The sequence below is a fragment of the Pseudomassariella vexata genome, assembly GCF_002105095.1.
Source record: "Pseudomassariella vexata strain CBS 129021 chromosome Unknown BCR38scaffold_10, whole genome shotgun sequence".
Lineage (NCBI taxonomy): Eukaryota > Fungi > Ascomycota > Sordariomycetes > Amphisphaeriales > Pseudomassariaceae > Pseudomassariella > Pseudomassariella vexata.
This window is the reverse complement of record NW_024467965.1, coordinates 1,167,437-1,182,857: the sequence shown is the minus strand read 5'-3', so window position 1 is coordinate 1,182,857 and position 15,421 is coordinate 1,167,437. Positions and strand designations below refer to the sequence as shown.

Genomic DNA, 15,421 nt, shown 5'->3' with positions numbered 1-15,421 from the left:
CGGGTGGAATTGGGTTTGGTCCTCGAACCGGGTGATCCCAGGTAACTAAGAACTTCGGTCTAATGAAGTCGGTCGTAGTAAGAAGGTGCAGGCAAGCAAAAGCTTAAAGCTAGCAATTGAACGCACAGATGGGGGAGGTATCGTAGGAAAGTGGTGCGTGAGACTGAGCAACGAGCTAGAAAAAAGGGAAGACGAGGCTTTCGGCGGGAGATTTCAGAAGGAAAGTGAGGTCACAATGCATCCTGCCCAACGAACAAGGGCTCAACTCGAGGCGTACAGCCTGTCTTGCCCATTGCATTGTATTTTGTTCCCATGGAATCCGAGCTCGAAAGTCAGCGCCCAACATTCTTTAGCACCAGAGTGGGACGTTTTAATATGCCGAGCGGCCACCCACCGAAGGAGCCAAATGGAAAAAAGAAGACAGCCAAAGTGGAAACAAGCCACAAAGCGCGAGCGGGCCAAGAATGGCAAGGCTCCATTGCGGAAACTATTTGAACCAAGCAATTTTGCACAGTTGCCGCGAGGCTTTCTTTCTGCGGTTAGCTTCTCTACATCTCGTCTTCTCACCTGTTGTACCCAAGGCTGAGTTCGACTTTGAAACACTTGCTGCAATCGAACCGCTCAGTAAGTAAGTGCAAGGTATGAGTACCCCCGCCCAACCCACCTCCCCATCCCGCAAGGCTGAACTTGTGGGGCGTGTCTGTGCCGTTCTGACACCCTTTGTTGTCACCTGGGAATCTACTGCCCTGCAACTGTGCCGACAAATGATGATGGCCAAAATCAAAGAAAAATATCACCCGTCTACTTAGTTATTGATTCGCCTTCACAGTAGAAGAGAACAGAAGTGTTGCATCTGAGGATGGTTAGAAAACCTGGCCCCTTCATCTGCCAAGCAAGCACTCTAAACCGTACTCATAAGGCCCCAGGAACGTGGGAGGCTCTCACATCTACTCTTCCCAACCATACGAAATCCATGAGTACACTGAATCTCCGTTCTCAACGCCCACAAGCAGATAATCTCATCCTGCCCTCGCAATTAACCTGTCAAAGAAGTGACGATTTCGGCTTCCCTGCTACTTTGCTGCACGTTGACGCTGTTTCTCCTCGTAACGCTGAAGCTCAAGTTGAAGCCGCTCCCCTAACATTCTCCCCTCGGCCTTTTGTTTTTTCGTTATTTCCCCTCGCCTCTTCTCCGCTCGTTTCTGCGCAAACTCCCGCAGGCTCTCCCGCAGTTTCTCGTCTTTGGCAGCTTTGTCGATGCGAGCGGATTCTTCGTGGACCCAGGCAAATTCTTTATTGATCCAAGCCACGAACCTCGCCCATTCCGACTCCCACATCGTCCTTAGCCTCTTTCCTTCCCGTTCATCTTGCATGACCGAGTGATCTATGCTCCATTCGATCAGTTGTCGCCAGCCAAAAATGGTCATGTCTTTGCGTCCCACTATGGCCTGATAGAAATCATGGGATAGTGTGGACCTGCAATCCTCGGGTCAGTAAACGGGAAAGCTTGTGAAAGTAGTCATCGTACCTGAATAATGTTCCGTTGTCGCTGTTGAGACAACAGTGGACATTGTTGGCAAGCAACGGATACATGCTGTGTGCCCCAATTCGTTGCGTGAGTCCAAGGACCTCATTAGATATGGGGCATAGTTCAAGACATATTCCCTGAGCCTTGTATGCCTCAATGAGTCCAGGGTGGCTGATCAAAGCGTACCCGTGGCCGATACGCTTTGCGCCCAGTGTTAGCGCTTCCACCAAATTTTTATCTGCATCATCGAGCGTCTCGCCGCAATGGAAGAGGAAGGGGATGTCGAGTTTTTCTGCTTTGCATTGAACCTGGAATTCTTGGAACACTCGGCGGAAATCCTTCAGGGGCTTTCCTTTAGATTCCTCCCCCACTAAGTCGAAGCCAGCAATATATTCCCGATATTGCTTCTTGAATTTGAGACACTCTGCCAAGGCAGTCTCGATTTGTTCTTCCTTGAAAGAACGGGGCGTGCAGTATATAAGTTTTAAGCCGAGGAACCTCTTCTGATTTTCGGCCTCGCTCTGGAATTCCTTGAATTTATCGATGATAATGTCTATGGTGCCCTCGTTATCAATTTTGGTGGCACCGTCATCTTCGAATATCTGGTTGGTCTCCATGAAGTTGGGCCGAATCTCAGCGTATTGGATATGATCGTTTACAAAGCTTTCTAAGCAGAGTCTCGTGTATGCACTGAATGCTTTCCGATAGTTGAACAAGCCCTTCATCATCCTCGTACGCCCATTGAACTTCTCCCAGGCCCTGGTCATCGTTAGCCAACAAGCGTCACAAGCATACCAAATACAGCACGCACCCTAATTGTGTCTGATATGGGCCATGTGCCTCTTCAACGTTAAACACAAGTTTGTCCTTGAGCCATGATTTATACGAATTGTTCCCTGACTTGCCGCCGTAACTGTTCCATGCGATTCGAAACTCCCCATAATTCATCCATTTCATCCATTTTTCATGTTTTTCCTTACCTTCTGTTACTGTCCAGTTGCTGGGCTCAAATAAACTGCCTTGGTCCTCCTCCTCGAGCAGATTCTGGAAACCTTTAGCGTTTTCCCTTCGCTGCTGCCAATGCTCCTCTCCACCCACAAGTTGCGTGGGTCGTTTCTCAGGGAATTTGATCATGAATTGAATCTCGCAAAGCCAGAAGTCCTCTTGAGTTTTCAGGGGCCTGTTGCTGCGGATGAACATGTTTTCCATGGACTCGGCGATAGTGAGGAGAACATCAGGAACGAGACAAGCGTTGAAATGTATGTGCAGATGTGCGCCTTTGGGCATTTTTTGGGCAACTTCGAAGAGATGCGTTTGTTCGATGACATCCACAGTGGAAAGGAAACCGTCTCCTGGTACCAGGCTGTGCTCCTGACCTCCATAGCCTTTTTTGCGGGAAGCGGTGTCGTAGAAATAGCAGCCATCGATGGTCTTCAGCTTTTGAAGAATCTCATTCGCCTCTTGCTCCCCTGGCCGCGGATTGCAAGCTAACTTGGAGTCAAAGGCATCGTCCTTTTCTTGCTGCATGAGCCGTTGGCGCTCGTTATCTTTGCTCGTCATGTTGGAGCTCTTGGCCGCCGTCTTGTTGTGAGGCAGACAGCGGTGGAACAGCTGGTGAAGGAGTTTATATAAGGGACTCTCAGATCGCTTCTCATGCTGATCCGTACAATCCTCTTTATCTACGATGCTGGAGGTTACCCCCATGGCGCATCCGGAAAGGCACGCGGCACCCAGCACAAAGGTCTGAGTGGATCCGCGGTTGGTTTGGGAAGCTATTGATGAGAACCCTGCACGCGGCCTCGTTATGTGTATTTCTGTTTGAGAGCACTTGGTCGCCAGGTCACAAAGCCCCAACGCAGGGCTTTGGCATGAGACTTTGAGTGAAGCTGCCCAGACTGAGTGAGATTTGGATGTGTCGCATGGCAGAAACGTCAGGCTGAGTCCTTCGTAGCGCCGCCCTTTAGAGGCTCATGACCCCACTGAAATCAAGCGTCAACTACCTTATTGTACCTTTACCCCACTTCAGTGCTGTCGAGGCTGATTCCCAGCCACTCCACCTGCACGCAGACCGAAGAGCTGCATTCGGCAGCTCGCCTTCCTCCGCTCCGAAACTGGGTTGTTGATTGGATGGGGGGGGGAGTTCAATGGGGATGTTTTTCAACTTCCATTTCTTACCATAGAAAGCATCTGCAAATGTCTGAAGTTCTCAGGTACCTGGCTGCTGGAAAGATGATTCAAGTTTTGCATGTCGAACCAACACTCAAATCTGTTTTCAGTGGGAATATCTGCAATTAGCATCGATTTCTAGCACATTTCTGGCACATTTCTAACACATTCGTCCTATTACCAAGCACTGCAGCATAGATGCAACGGAGTTCTCCAAGGATGAGTTACTCTGACCGATCTCATCTACGTTCATCAAAATGAACCAATGGAAGCTGAATGGTGCTCTGACTAGGCAGTTGAAAAGTCGAACTGCTCATTCGCTTTGTCCGCTGCACCAATGGTCTACGTCTAAAAGTACGCTGCCAAACATCCAACCACCGATTGCCCTACATGTTTCAGGCTTTATCAATCTAGCTCTCGATCGAATAATATTTGAAATGCCAGGTTACTACGTTTTACAGTTGGCCAACACCGCCGCAGGACTCGACTAGCTGGGATCCAGCCAAAAGAGCTCATTCGCTTTACGGTACGACTGCTGAAGCTTCGTGCGTCTTCGGCATGTTATCGCCAGCTGGAACACCAACGAAGGCGGCCAGACTTTCAAGTTCGAATACTACCAACAGTTCTGCACATGTTGTATCATATAACTCAATGATGACACCAGTTGGGTTGCCAGTTGGACAGACCATGATGTCCAAATGCGGCGCATACCAGACACGTCGGTTTCAGTTGATTCTTTCAATGTTGGATATGTACTTATTTGGACATGGACAGTTGAGTACAGTCCCCTGGTACACATCTCGTGTGAGGTGAACGTCGAGAATTCAACTGGAGTTGCAGCGCCGTAGCTGTAACAAGCGGCTGGTATGGCTTGTGCTTATCTCGAAATTCCCCTTGCGCTTGTCAGCTTCCAACATTCCTTCTCGCATCATCGCCCATGATCCCTCGTAGTTCTGGCAAGGCACTCCAGATGTTGAAGACAGTCTCCACTGCCAATCTGGCTCGGGTCCTGTTGGCTAAACTTTGTGTAAACCCGCGAACGTCCTTATATCTATGGAGACGGGCATAACACCAGGTGGCCGGCCACACAATTGATATCACGCAAGAAAGATTAAATATAAAAGCTTGGGCCAACGAGCTTCATCTCACAGCGAGTCGTCTCCATAGTGGCCATGTGGCATTCGTATTTATTCTGCTTGCCAGCCATGGTTGGGATCCCCGGGATAATTCTTGGCCCTCTATAGCACTTTGCCAATAAAATATTTTAAGAGACTAATGAACACCTAGGAACGCTCTTCGTAATGAGGAATGACCACGTATGAACAGTTTCGACCCAACAGCCAAATGTCACGTGTTCTCCAGCGAACACTGTTAACCGAAAAAAATGAAAAAATAAACTAAAAAGTCACTTTGCACAGCCACCTTCAGACCACGTAGATACTAACACTTCATGCACAACAGTTTCTGTTCCCACGAGTGTTAGCGGGAGAAGATGCAAGGCTATGTGAAATCAACTTAAAAAAGAGCACAGCTCCAAGTGTAGCATTGTGTCCGCACTATCCAACATGAATCCAGACCCTTTTTGGTCCTTCGTACAAGGCAGCAGTACCAAAACTATAGACCAAAGATCAGTATCCGTGATTCCAGTATTCCATCCCGCGCAGCTTCCTCGCTTGGTCTCGGATGGTCGAAACCTAAAGTGATTACTTCTTGCCGGCTAAAGCGACTTAGTCCAGCTAATCTCACCTGTATTTTGATTCCCGTATTGCTGCGGCAGCCGAGATAGAGACACGAACGATGATCACGACATGTCCTGCCACTCTACCCTCCCTCATCACCGAACGCTTCGATACTAGTATTGATCCATCAGGCAATTTGGCGAAAAGAGTAATAAATAGAACTAGGCGCCCCCGTCTTCGTCAATCGGTCTTACGCCAAGTTTTACTCAACTGCTCTCAAACCCGCGTAACACCCCCATACTCGTCGACGGCCCTTAGCCCCCTTTGCAACTCACCGCCAATTTCTGAAAGATGCCGTACAACGTAAAGTATTACTTGCTGTGCTTCTCAGCGCGTGACCGATCTCTGCTCACAGGGTCTAGGCAACCTTCCATAGCAAGTAGCCATGAATGAGCAAGATCTGATCCATGTGTAAAACAGGAATGCCAAATTTGACGCATAAAATTGGTATCATCCTGAAGAAAGCAAGTATCCAAGTAACTGATGCTCGGAGATGATATTGGTTTGTTTGAGATCCAACGTACTTCGCATTGTCGCCATAGTATACAGAAAAGGTTGACGAGAACAAAAGGGCGCTGCCAACACATACATCACTGCTCCAACACACGAATTGCACTTGAAAGGCAAAGTTGAGGTCTGGTCCTCTGGAAGTGTATCTATGTATCAATCAGCTGACGTATTGGCTGTGGGCTACGCCGAACTGCTATGTCGAGGAATCTATGAAAAGAAATGCTTGTCCTGACCTCGAGAGGTCTATCACCAAGAAGAAAGATGCAACCAGTTGGTCACACCACCATTGACTCCTACTTGGGCGGCTCTAAGCTCATCTTCTACCCCCATGCTTTTGGTTTGGTATCAAGAAATACTCGTGTCCCTGAACGCCTCTCAGTATAGGTCGATAAAGCAGTGCGATGTTTACTCAGAAACAACGCGCAGCGACGCCAAGTTACTCTTCACAAAGCCAGTGAACTGTATTTTTTTTCGTACGCATCTTCCCGGTGCCTCCTTGGTCTCCGGGGAATGCCGTATGCGAATTCAAGTCTCCTCGGGTGGCTTAGCCAAAGAGGCATTCTACTTTTACTTCTAGTCCTCGAACTTGACGCTTCGGCTCATGTGGACATCAAGAGGACCTCCCTTGTAGGCTCCGCGCTTCTTCTTGTTCTTCTCCTTGGTGAAGCCTTTTCCTTTTGTGACAATAAGATCCTCGTGAGCCCTCTGTCCGTACCCGTGCTCGATGAAGGCGTTGGAAGACAGCCTCGGGTCGACGTTCACATCTGCCTTGATGCGCGAGAAAGGAACATTCTGTGGTCTGCCATTCTTGCCCCCGCGGTTGTTCTTCTTCTGGTCCGAAGTCGGGTCGGGCGGAAGGGGCGGGGCAACGAACTTGGCGACTGGCTGGAATTCAGGCGAAGTCTTCTCGAGGGTGGCCGAGGTGTCAGAACCTGTGCCGTTCAACCCCTTGATCTTCTTAACCTTGGACTTCTTAGGTTTCCCGTCTTCTGACTCGGAATCAGATTCACTGCTCGAAGAGTCGGAGCTTGAGTCAGAATCAGGCAAGGCCACTTTAGCAGCTTCCTCTGCCTCAGAATCCGAGTCAGAGTCGGAATTGGACGAAGAGGACGATGAAGAATCGGAATCGGAATCGGAACTCGAGGTAGCAACGGCGACCTTCGGGGCCTTGGTTTTCTTGGTGGCGCCTTCGCCTTCAGAACAAGATGAGTCGGAATCGGAAGAAGAATCGCTTTCGCTGGCAGCCGCGGCTACAGTCTTAGCCTTCTTAGTTTTGGGCTTCTCGTCTTCAGAGCTTGAATCGGAGCTGGAGTCTGACATATCTTCGTCGGAAGAGGAAGAGGAAGAGGAGTTGTCACTGGATTCTGCCTTTCGCTTCAATGGATTTATGGCTGCGGGCGCAGAGGCCTTAGGGGCGAGTGTTGTCTCCTCCTCCTCCTCCTCCTCCTCCTCGTCGCTATCGCTGTCGCTGTCGCTGTCGCTGTCGCTGTCGCTGTCGCTGTCGCTGTCGCTCGAGCTGGATGAGGACTCGGAGCTGCTATCATCGGCAGCAGGTGCATCTGCCATATCGACGTCTTCGGAATCGCCGTCGCTGTCGGAGCTCGAGTCGCTTGAATCGCTCGAGGAGTCGCTCTCACTGCTGCTGCTGACTGTGGTGACTTGCACCTTCTCCTTGACGACGGGAGTGCTATCCTTGGTGGAGAATGTTTCCCAAGTCTGGAACACGCTGACAAGAGAGTGGTGCGCCTTCTTCTGCTTCTTCTTTCCAGCGGCGTCGTCATTGCCCTTCCAGCCCTTCTTGGCCCGGTGCTTCTGAAATTCGCGATGGGCGTTGTCGAAACCCTGGTCAGACAGGAAAGTCTCGACGAGGTCCATCAATTGGGCTGGAGGGACATCGTCGGTGGAGGTCGTGGCGATGGTAGCCTTCGCTACGGGTACGGTCGTCGGTTTAGAACTCTTCTTGTCCTTCTTCGCCATGGTTGATGTGCCCGCTGTGGGTTGTTTGGTGGAGGAGCTGGTAGAGTTGTTGCTAAAAAGCCAAGCTGGAGCTGCTTGGGTAGAAGTAGAACTGGAAGCTGACTTTGTCGAAGCTCTCGGCATGAAAGATAGCTTGTCAAGGGTATTCTTGGGCCATGCAAATAATGATACCTAAAATCGGAATACTGTCGTCTGAAGATCAGGCGATGGGCGTTCTGTTTCTATGAGCAAGAAAAACTTTAAATGTGGACCTCTAGACTGATAGCAATTCTGCCAATGCGCTTGCTCTCACCACTTGCCAGATATGGGAAGATACGCAGACACTTCACTAGGCAAACACGACAAGCAAAGAGAGATTAGTGAAATCTACCTCGGAACGCGACCGCAGACAGGTAGGTGCCCTCCAAATGACACTTAAATCATCACTTGACCTGACAACTAGAGAAACGGTATTCCCAGAGCCTATCGATATTTCTTCTCCTAAATGATTGAATCCCTTTGAAGGGAGTAAGAGCATGTCGCTCGGAAATACAACTCAAGGCTTTTACCATGTCATGCCACAGTTGGCCCGCTACATTGTCGAACAAGTCAAATCGTCTGGCATGTTGGAACGACCCAACCGGACAACACTAACGATACGGAACGAGTACCTTACCCATGATTGACTCCCCTCGACAACGTTCCACTTGGTAGTCGAAGCCCGATTCCAATTTGACATGACTAAATATGTACCTATTTGGCATTATGCTGGCAAGTTCTCAAGGCATCGGCGAATCAATATCAAATTCGACCATCACCTTCCCATATATGACTCCTTGCTTCACTCAACTACCCTTGAAATATCCCCTGATTTTGGCAACAGTCTGGAAGGTCACACAAACTCGTTGAAGCCATCATTATATAGATGCATGGACTCGGATTTGCTTGTCATGTCAGACATGCAAATGGTTTCCCCGTGGCGCTTGCGTGCGGCTTAGGAGCCTCGACATCTATACCTTTTGGGAGGGACACGGAAACCAAAACATGAAGCGCCTTGCAAGGCGCAATTGTCATGTGTTCTTCTCCAATCAGCAGCCAACGTCCCTGTCGCGATGTCTGGGCAAGTGCTGCTGTCCTATTAGGCAACGAGATTTGACCCCTGCCTCGGGTATAATCTGTCCTCAAGCTACCTAATGGCTTATGTTAAATCATACAAGCGTATTTGTTCCATCTATTTGCTCATACCGTATTGTTGTCCGACTCCTTCCAACAAGCCTCGATGAATATATATGAGGGAACCCAAACATTCAATATCCAGTTCATAATCACCCATGCCATAGCACTTTTCAATCACGATGAGCCAATCGACTGTTTCGATACAATCATCTCTTAAAGATGGCCCATCTCGTCTTCTCATCACTCCAACAAATGAATCCGCGAACCTGGAGCGATTACTCAATTCCAGCATGGTCTGTCGCCCCTTGAGCCCGGCTGCCAGAGCCTACCGAAATGAGGGCGACGAACGAACAGTGACATATCGAAGTCGAATTCATCAAGATATCGAGGCTTCCCAACATGGCAAGCTGCGTGTTTCTGTTTCTGCTTGAGGTCATCAATTGACATGATCTCACGCTTCGTCCTATAGCCAAAAGGCGTGTGAACCGCCACTTTGGTCACACGGGCCAGAAATGGCAGTTGATGAGCTCACGGCGGTACAGTAGTCGAAGGATGCTTCGGTGTCAGGTACGAGTACTAATATCTACGCCGTGCACAGTCATCCTGGTGGCCGCCTCCGTCCAGAACCAGGGGCTCAATGGGGTCGAGTGCATGAAGTTGAAGTAGCCCTGTTGTGCTACCGTAGTTGCAGTCCTGTATTTTATCAACGAGACACGCTCAAGCGTTTGTATATGTAATGTTTAGGAAGATCATCCCAATATTTCAGTGTCTGTTCTCCTTATGCTTCTCGCGTTCCAGTAAATCTTGGTCTCAGTATTAAAACTCCCAATTGAGACGACTAGCTCTTCCCTCACAGTCTTCTTTTACGAGTCGTGAATGTTTACAATAATCTCCTCCATATCACTCGCCGCGGATGTCATCCAACCAAATTCTTTAGCGCTAACTCCTCGTCGCCCTGGTCCTCAACCTTACCCTTCAACATGGAATTAGCAGCAGTATCATCCCTAAACTATTGATGAGGCCTAATATAAGCCCATATACGCACACAGTTGCAGTCAATCAATACAGCTTTCTTGCCTGTATTGCCCACATTTATATACCTACAGCGTTGAATGTAGTAATATATAAAGAACTACTATACCTGCTAGTTTGATCCAACTATGCTAACCCCCTTTAGCGGTAAAATACTACTTAACTACGGTTGGCGTGTATCCGTTATGGTGTTCGGACTCTCTTATAAGGCCTATTTTAGTCTGAACTACAGGATTTTAACGTATAAAGCTCTCATCCACTCCTGGGTGACTCGTATAAGTCACGGAGAGATTTTAGTAGCTTACTGATCCATTGTGGATTTCTAGGAAAGGTATAACTTCTACAGGCTACTCATATATATAGATTCTGGTATTTGGAGTTTATTCTGGAATTCAGTATATCGGCCCTTGATAAGCAATATTATCAGGTGCTCTGGAGATTCAGCACGTTATCTTTTTCTTCACATGAGTGGTCTTAACAGCCAGGGTCTCAACATCATAATTATGAATGAAACGTCCGTACTAATGCTTTTGTGGAAGTGGGAGATAGTACGAGGGTGAGTTCATCTGAGAGTAGCCGGATGCTGCGACCTCGTTTTCAGGACCCTGAACCCCAGCGCATGAAATTGAAGTTTACTGGTGTCATCTCATCAAAAATAGCAATTCCTTTTGGGAAGTATTTTAGAAAGTCTTCAGCCCGTTACTAATCATCCTCGTCCAAGTCAATGCAGTTACTAAACGTCTCGGTGCTGTGCGCTGCTTCTATGACGCTTTGCAGCTTATTCGGAGAAGTCGTCCAATCCATTCAATCTATATTAGAGGGACTCCACAGGAACACTACACATGCATTTATATCATAGCCGCACCCTGGTCGACGAGTTTAAGTAAGGACTCGGTGTTTGTGTGCCGGTGGAAAGACGGCCCCAGCCAATACTGGCAGGTTTACTTTATGAGCATGTCATATGTCCAGCTTGCCTATCAAAATGATAATTTTGAAGCTACGAAGATGTTAATACGGAGCCAGGCCTTTGTGTTATGTCGCTAACATAAGCCTTATCTTACACACGTCGGTCGTTTGCAGCAAACAGTGACCAGAAATGAGATGAATTAAGGTATTTTCAAGTGACTTAAGTAGGCCGAGAATTAATGAAGCCAGTGTTTTGAGTAAGCGACGTTGAAGAGGAGGAATCACTAGAAGCATCATAAAGAAGCGACGCCGAGTGAAAGGCCGCCTGATGGAATGATGAAATAAAGCATTCATCAATGAACAACAATTAGAATCATGGTCTGAGGCAATTAATCACCAGGAAATTATGCATGTCAAGGAAGTGACACTTAGCAAAGCCCAACGGACGGCAGTCACGGCACAGATGCCTGCCGCCTACATTTTCCCACAACCGAAAAAAAAACTCAGCGCCGCACTTGCAAACAACTCCACAACCAGATCTGCACAACATGAAGCACCCAAACCAATAAAATGAAGTGAGTTCCTTCTGAACTCATCTGTTGATCTCGTCTCTGTACATTGTGCGCTCGGCCAGAAACACTGAACAATGCTTAAACTGCAGTCTCCGACTTCAACCACCTTTAATTGTCGTCACCAAGTGCAACTTGTCGAAATACGCAAAACAAATCCATTTGGCGGACTCAACAGTTATCAACAGTTATCCTGTATTGTCTCGTCTCGGTATCGCACGCACCCGGCCAGAAACACTGAGCACCGCTTAAACCGCAATCTCCAACTTTCACAATCTTCTCCCAGCACAAACGGTCAAAATTACGCAAATGGAACCACTTGACGGACTCAACAGTCGTTACCATCGGTTATCCCGTCCTTTTTGCGGCTGTAAAGCTCTCATGCCCAGCTAGATCCTTCAACCCGGCGAGGTTTCAGTGTCTCGCCTTCAACCACCCTAAACGGGCCCGACCGAGTGGTGTCTTAACTTCCACTTACCGCGTCGGCTCTTTAATCGTTATCATGGGCGAGTTAAGTTTTTCTAGCCTCACATCTCCTGTTACCGGCGAAACTTCACTAGAGTCCAAGGAGCAGACCAGAGCCGCCCTCTCACATGCTGACCACCGGCATACGCAACCGCGACCATGATGGTGTCAACTAGTGGCGATCGCGACTTTTCATAAACCTGCTATCCCTTGAGTGGCTAGACAAAACCTGTCTCCCATGATTCTCTACCCTATCACCCCAAGCTTGGAGATAGTTCAGACTGTCACATCGATTCATCGTATGTCGCTATCAGCTGTAGCATCATCCATCTCTATCGCCGATCGCATATCTGCAATTATCATGGACGGAAATGAAGGTCTTGCACTTCACAGAGCTAGAGTATCCTCCATTAGCTGTGGTGATGGGATTATAGGCCAGGGTCGAGCTCAATCATCCCTGCCTTATCATTGACAGAGAACGAGCCCTCCTTTTACCTTTCTATCGTTCCTGAGGTATTCGCCAATAGAACACTGCTCTTCTACTCACCTGTCTGCTATTCCTACCCAGTCGCCGACAGGTTATCCTTTCGCCTCGCTTATGTACGTCTGTTTCCGTCCCTCGGCACAAATGGATATTTGACAGCCAACGGATTCTTGACGAAGGTTCTGTCATTGCTGCCTTGCTCACAAATGGAGGACGGCGTCTCATGTCCGGCCTGCTGCATCGACTGTTTCCAGCAGCTACTCGGCCTGAGTGGCTTCGCGTGTACATTACTCGCCGTTTTGCCATCACGTTGGCAACTTCGGGGTAAGGACGGTCAATCGTCGATATGCCAGTGGCTTAGGTGACCTGAAGGTACCAAGGATGGAGCTCAAATCCATCGCCCCAAGGACTTCTCTGACGAGCTTTGTCACTGGCTGAAGATACACAGATGAAGCTGGCTGCCAACACATCATGACGACTAGGCAAGCGGGAGCAACAGTCATCGCCATAGATCCTAAGAAGCGGTGCCATCCTTTTGTACGCGCCCGGGAAAAGGCGAGAATATCCATGGACACATGGTCTGTCAGCTGTTAGCCTTTATGTGACATTATTGGCTTCATATTGTTTTGCGAAAGCCAATATATTCACCAGAAGGGGAGCACGTTGTGGTCAAGAGGGATGCCTTCATGGCTGCATCTGATGGGTACCAAACCAGTCATTTTCAAGGGAGCCTCGCGAGGGTTTAAGAGAAGCCGAACTATATTGACCTATTCAGCTGCTCTTGGGTATCGGTCAAATCAATACGAGCAGGAGAATCCGCAATTTCGGGGCTCTTCTATTTGAAGACGCCACCGGGGTATACCGTGGAAAACAGAAACGGCCCATAACCAGCAGCCACCAACTAGCCCATCATCCGTCCTATCTCCACCAAATTGAATCCATCCCGGAATCTGCGGCAGCGGCAACGTCAATGTCCAGTTGTTTAAGAAGTAGCGGCGGGCTTCGCCTCCTCGGTCTTAGGGGCCTCGGTGGCAGCTGCGGCAGGGGCTGCGGCGGGAGCCTCGGTGGTCACAGCAGCTAGAACGAGTGTCAGCCAGTGAGTCCTATGAGAAATCTCGATCGAGGCTTACGAGCAGCTGCCTCAGCCGGCTTAGCTTCCTCCGTCTTGACCTCAGCGGGAGCTCCGGCTTTGTTGATATATTAGTATCGTTCCCCAGAGTCATTTGACGCGCGTGGGTTGAGAACTCACCAGCAGGAGCGGCAGCGGGAGCGGCAGCGGGCGCGGTGTCAGCCGGCTTGGACTCGTCGGGCTTGGCGCCCTTCTTGTCCTTCTTGTCCTTCTTACTGAAGATGGCCTTGAGCTTGCCCTTGATGTTGTCAAGGGCGCCGAGAGCTAGAAGCCAGCACGTTAGCAAGATGGCCAAATGGAATGCTCGATGACGAGAGCAAGGTCAGTCTCGCTCAAGGGTGCTCTGACGCGACATCCTCCCGTGCAAAAGTGATGCACAGGATATCGTTTGTTGAGAGCACACCCCAAGATGACCGAAGCAGTAGGTGCGTACAGCGAGATCATTCTTTTCGGTCACGTCAATCGCAGCCACCCATCCGCGCGATATGCACGCCGTCGATCCTCATGAGCGTGGACAACCAGAGCAATGACGCGTGTAGCACGAAGGTTGGTGCGCGAGGTGTCACAAGAAAGATCGCGCTTTACACCAAACTGTCTACTGGGTGCATGTCTCATCACACCTGAGGAAAGAAACCACGGCCAGTGTGTGCGACAGCTCCATGCTCCTGATTTACAGGACCAGAGCGCGAAGGGCGCATGCGAAGAAGGGGTAGTAGTGAAAGTGGGAACCCACGGATACCTGGCATGATGGCGGTTGTTGCTCTTGGAGGTGATGAGTAGTGCTTTGGTATTGATGTGTTGGACTTCCGGTGAACGACAGAAAGAAGTGAATGAAGATGACACTTGTACAAGTTGGAGTTCGGCAGGGTGAAATTATCTTGAGATTGGAGTCGGGTGCGTTTGGATTGATTAAGGACGGAAATTGGATAAGCGATATCAGGAAGCCGCGCTAACGCACAGACCAAATATTACCCCAGTAGCTCCTGCAGCAGCGCACCTGTTGCAGCGTCCGCAGAAAGATCAGACGACATGCTATCGGTTGGAAGAATTTCAATCAAGAGCCAGGACGTCTCAATGGGACCGGGTTACCTAAAGGTTAACGAGTTTCAAGGTGTATCCGTGATCAGACATTTTTGTCAAACACGAAGCTCATGAACACAGCTCCTTTCAACAGGCCCTGCCACTGGTAGGTAACTCGTAAACCGTGGGCAGTCTGGACCTTCAGGAGAATTTCCCGAACCGAGAGGCTGCGCTATCGAGTCGACGGCATTTCTGTTAGCGCCGATCAAAGATGGAGCTGGCGTAAAGGGTCTACGCTGTTGGCTGGTACTGATATGACCAAGTCAAAACAATAGTCACTCCATGCTTCAGTTTGAGTGTACATTGGGGCTTGGTTGATGGCTTCAGTTAATAGGCACTAACTACGGTGGCTCTGAACCAAAAGCACCCACTGTGTCTTTAGGTACGAAGCAGATCCCCTGCATCCACGACTACTTTGGAGTCGCGGAACGAGGCCGTTTTAGCTACGGTGCCAGACCCTCTACTCGCTGTTCTATCCTCAACACCCCAGACAAGTCGACGCGCCAATAGATAATCGAGCCATCACGCAAGACTCGCATTGAACAAATCATGACCATGTTTCAGGTATCTGCGAGAAAGTTGCTTGGCAACTCTGATTGTAGACACCTCAATGCCTTCCATATCGTACTTGAGTATCGTTGATACTACGGCCGATATAGGTCAAGGTTATCCGCGGGGTGT

The 15,421-nt window shown here is 49.1% G+C and overlaps 3 protein-coding genes across 3 annotated transcripts; all 3 read right to left on the bottom strand.

Annotated features, from left to right (window-relative positions):
* Positions 1-1,073: 1,073 nt before the first annotated feature.
* On the bottom strand, positions 1,074-3,088 carry BCR38DRAFT_411384 (uncharacterized protein; the record flags this gene model as incomplete). Its single annotated transcript, XM_040858573.1, has 3 exons — positions 1,074-1,476; positions 1,529-2,287; positions 2,340-3,088. 3 exons carry the CDS (start codon positions 3,086-3,088, stop codon positions 1,074-1,076), a joined length of 1,911 nt encoding a protein of 636 aa, XP_040713594.1.
* A 3,180-nt stretch (positions 3,089-6,268) lies between these two features.
* On the bottom strand, positions 6,269-8,136 carry BCR38DRAFT_36174 (SRP40, C-terminal domain-containing protein). The gene has a single exon (XM_040857173.1). It carries the CDS (start codon positions 8,041-8,043, stop codon positions 6,517-6,519), a length of 1,527 nt encoding a protein of 508 aa, XP_040713593.1. The 5' UTR covers positions 8,044-8,136; the 3' UTR covers positions 6,269-6,516.
* A 5,377-nt stretch (positions 8,137-13,513) lies between these two features.
* Positions 13,514-14,406, bottom strand: BCR38DRAFT_411382 (uncharacterized protein; the record flags this gene model as incomplete). The annotated part of the gene is made up of 4 exons (XM_040858572.1): positions 13,514-13,608; positions 13,662-13,718; positions 13,781-13,898; positions 14,281-14,406. 4 exons carry the CDS (start codon positions 14,404-14,406, stop codon positions 13,514-13,516), a joined length of 396 nt encoding a protein of 131 aa, XP_040713592.1.
* Between the last annotated feature and the right edge of the window lie 1,015 nt (positions 14,407-15,421).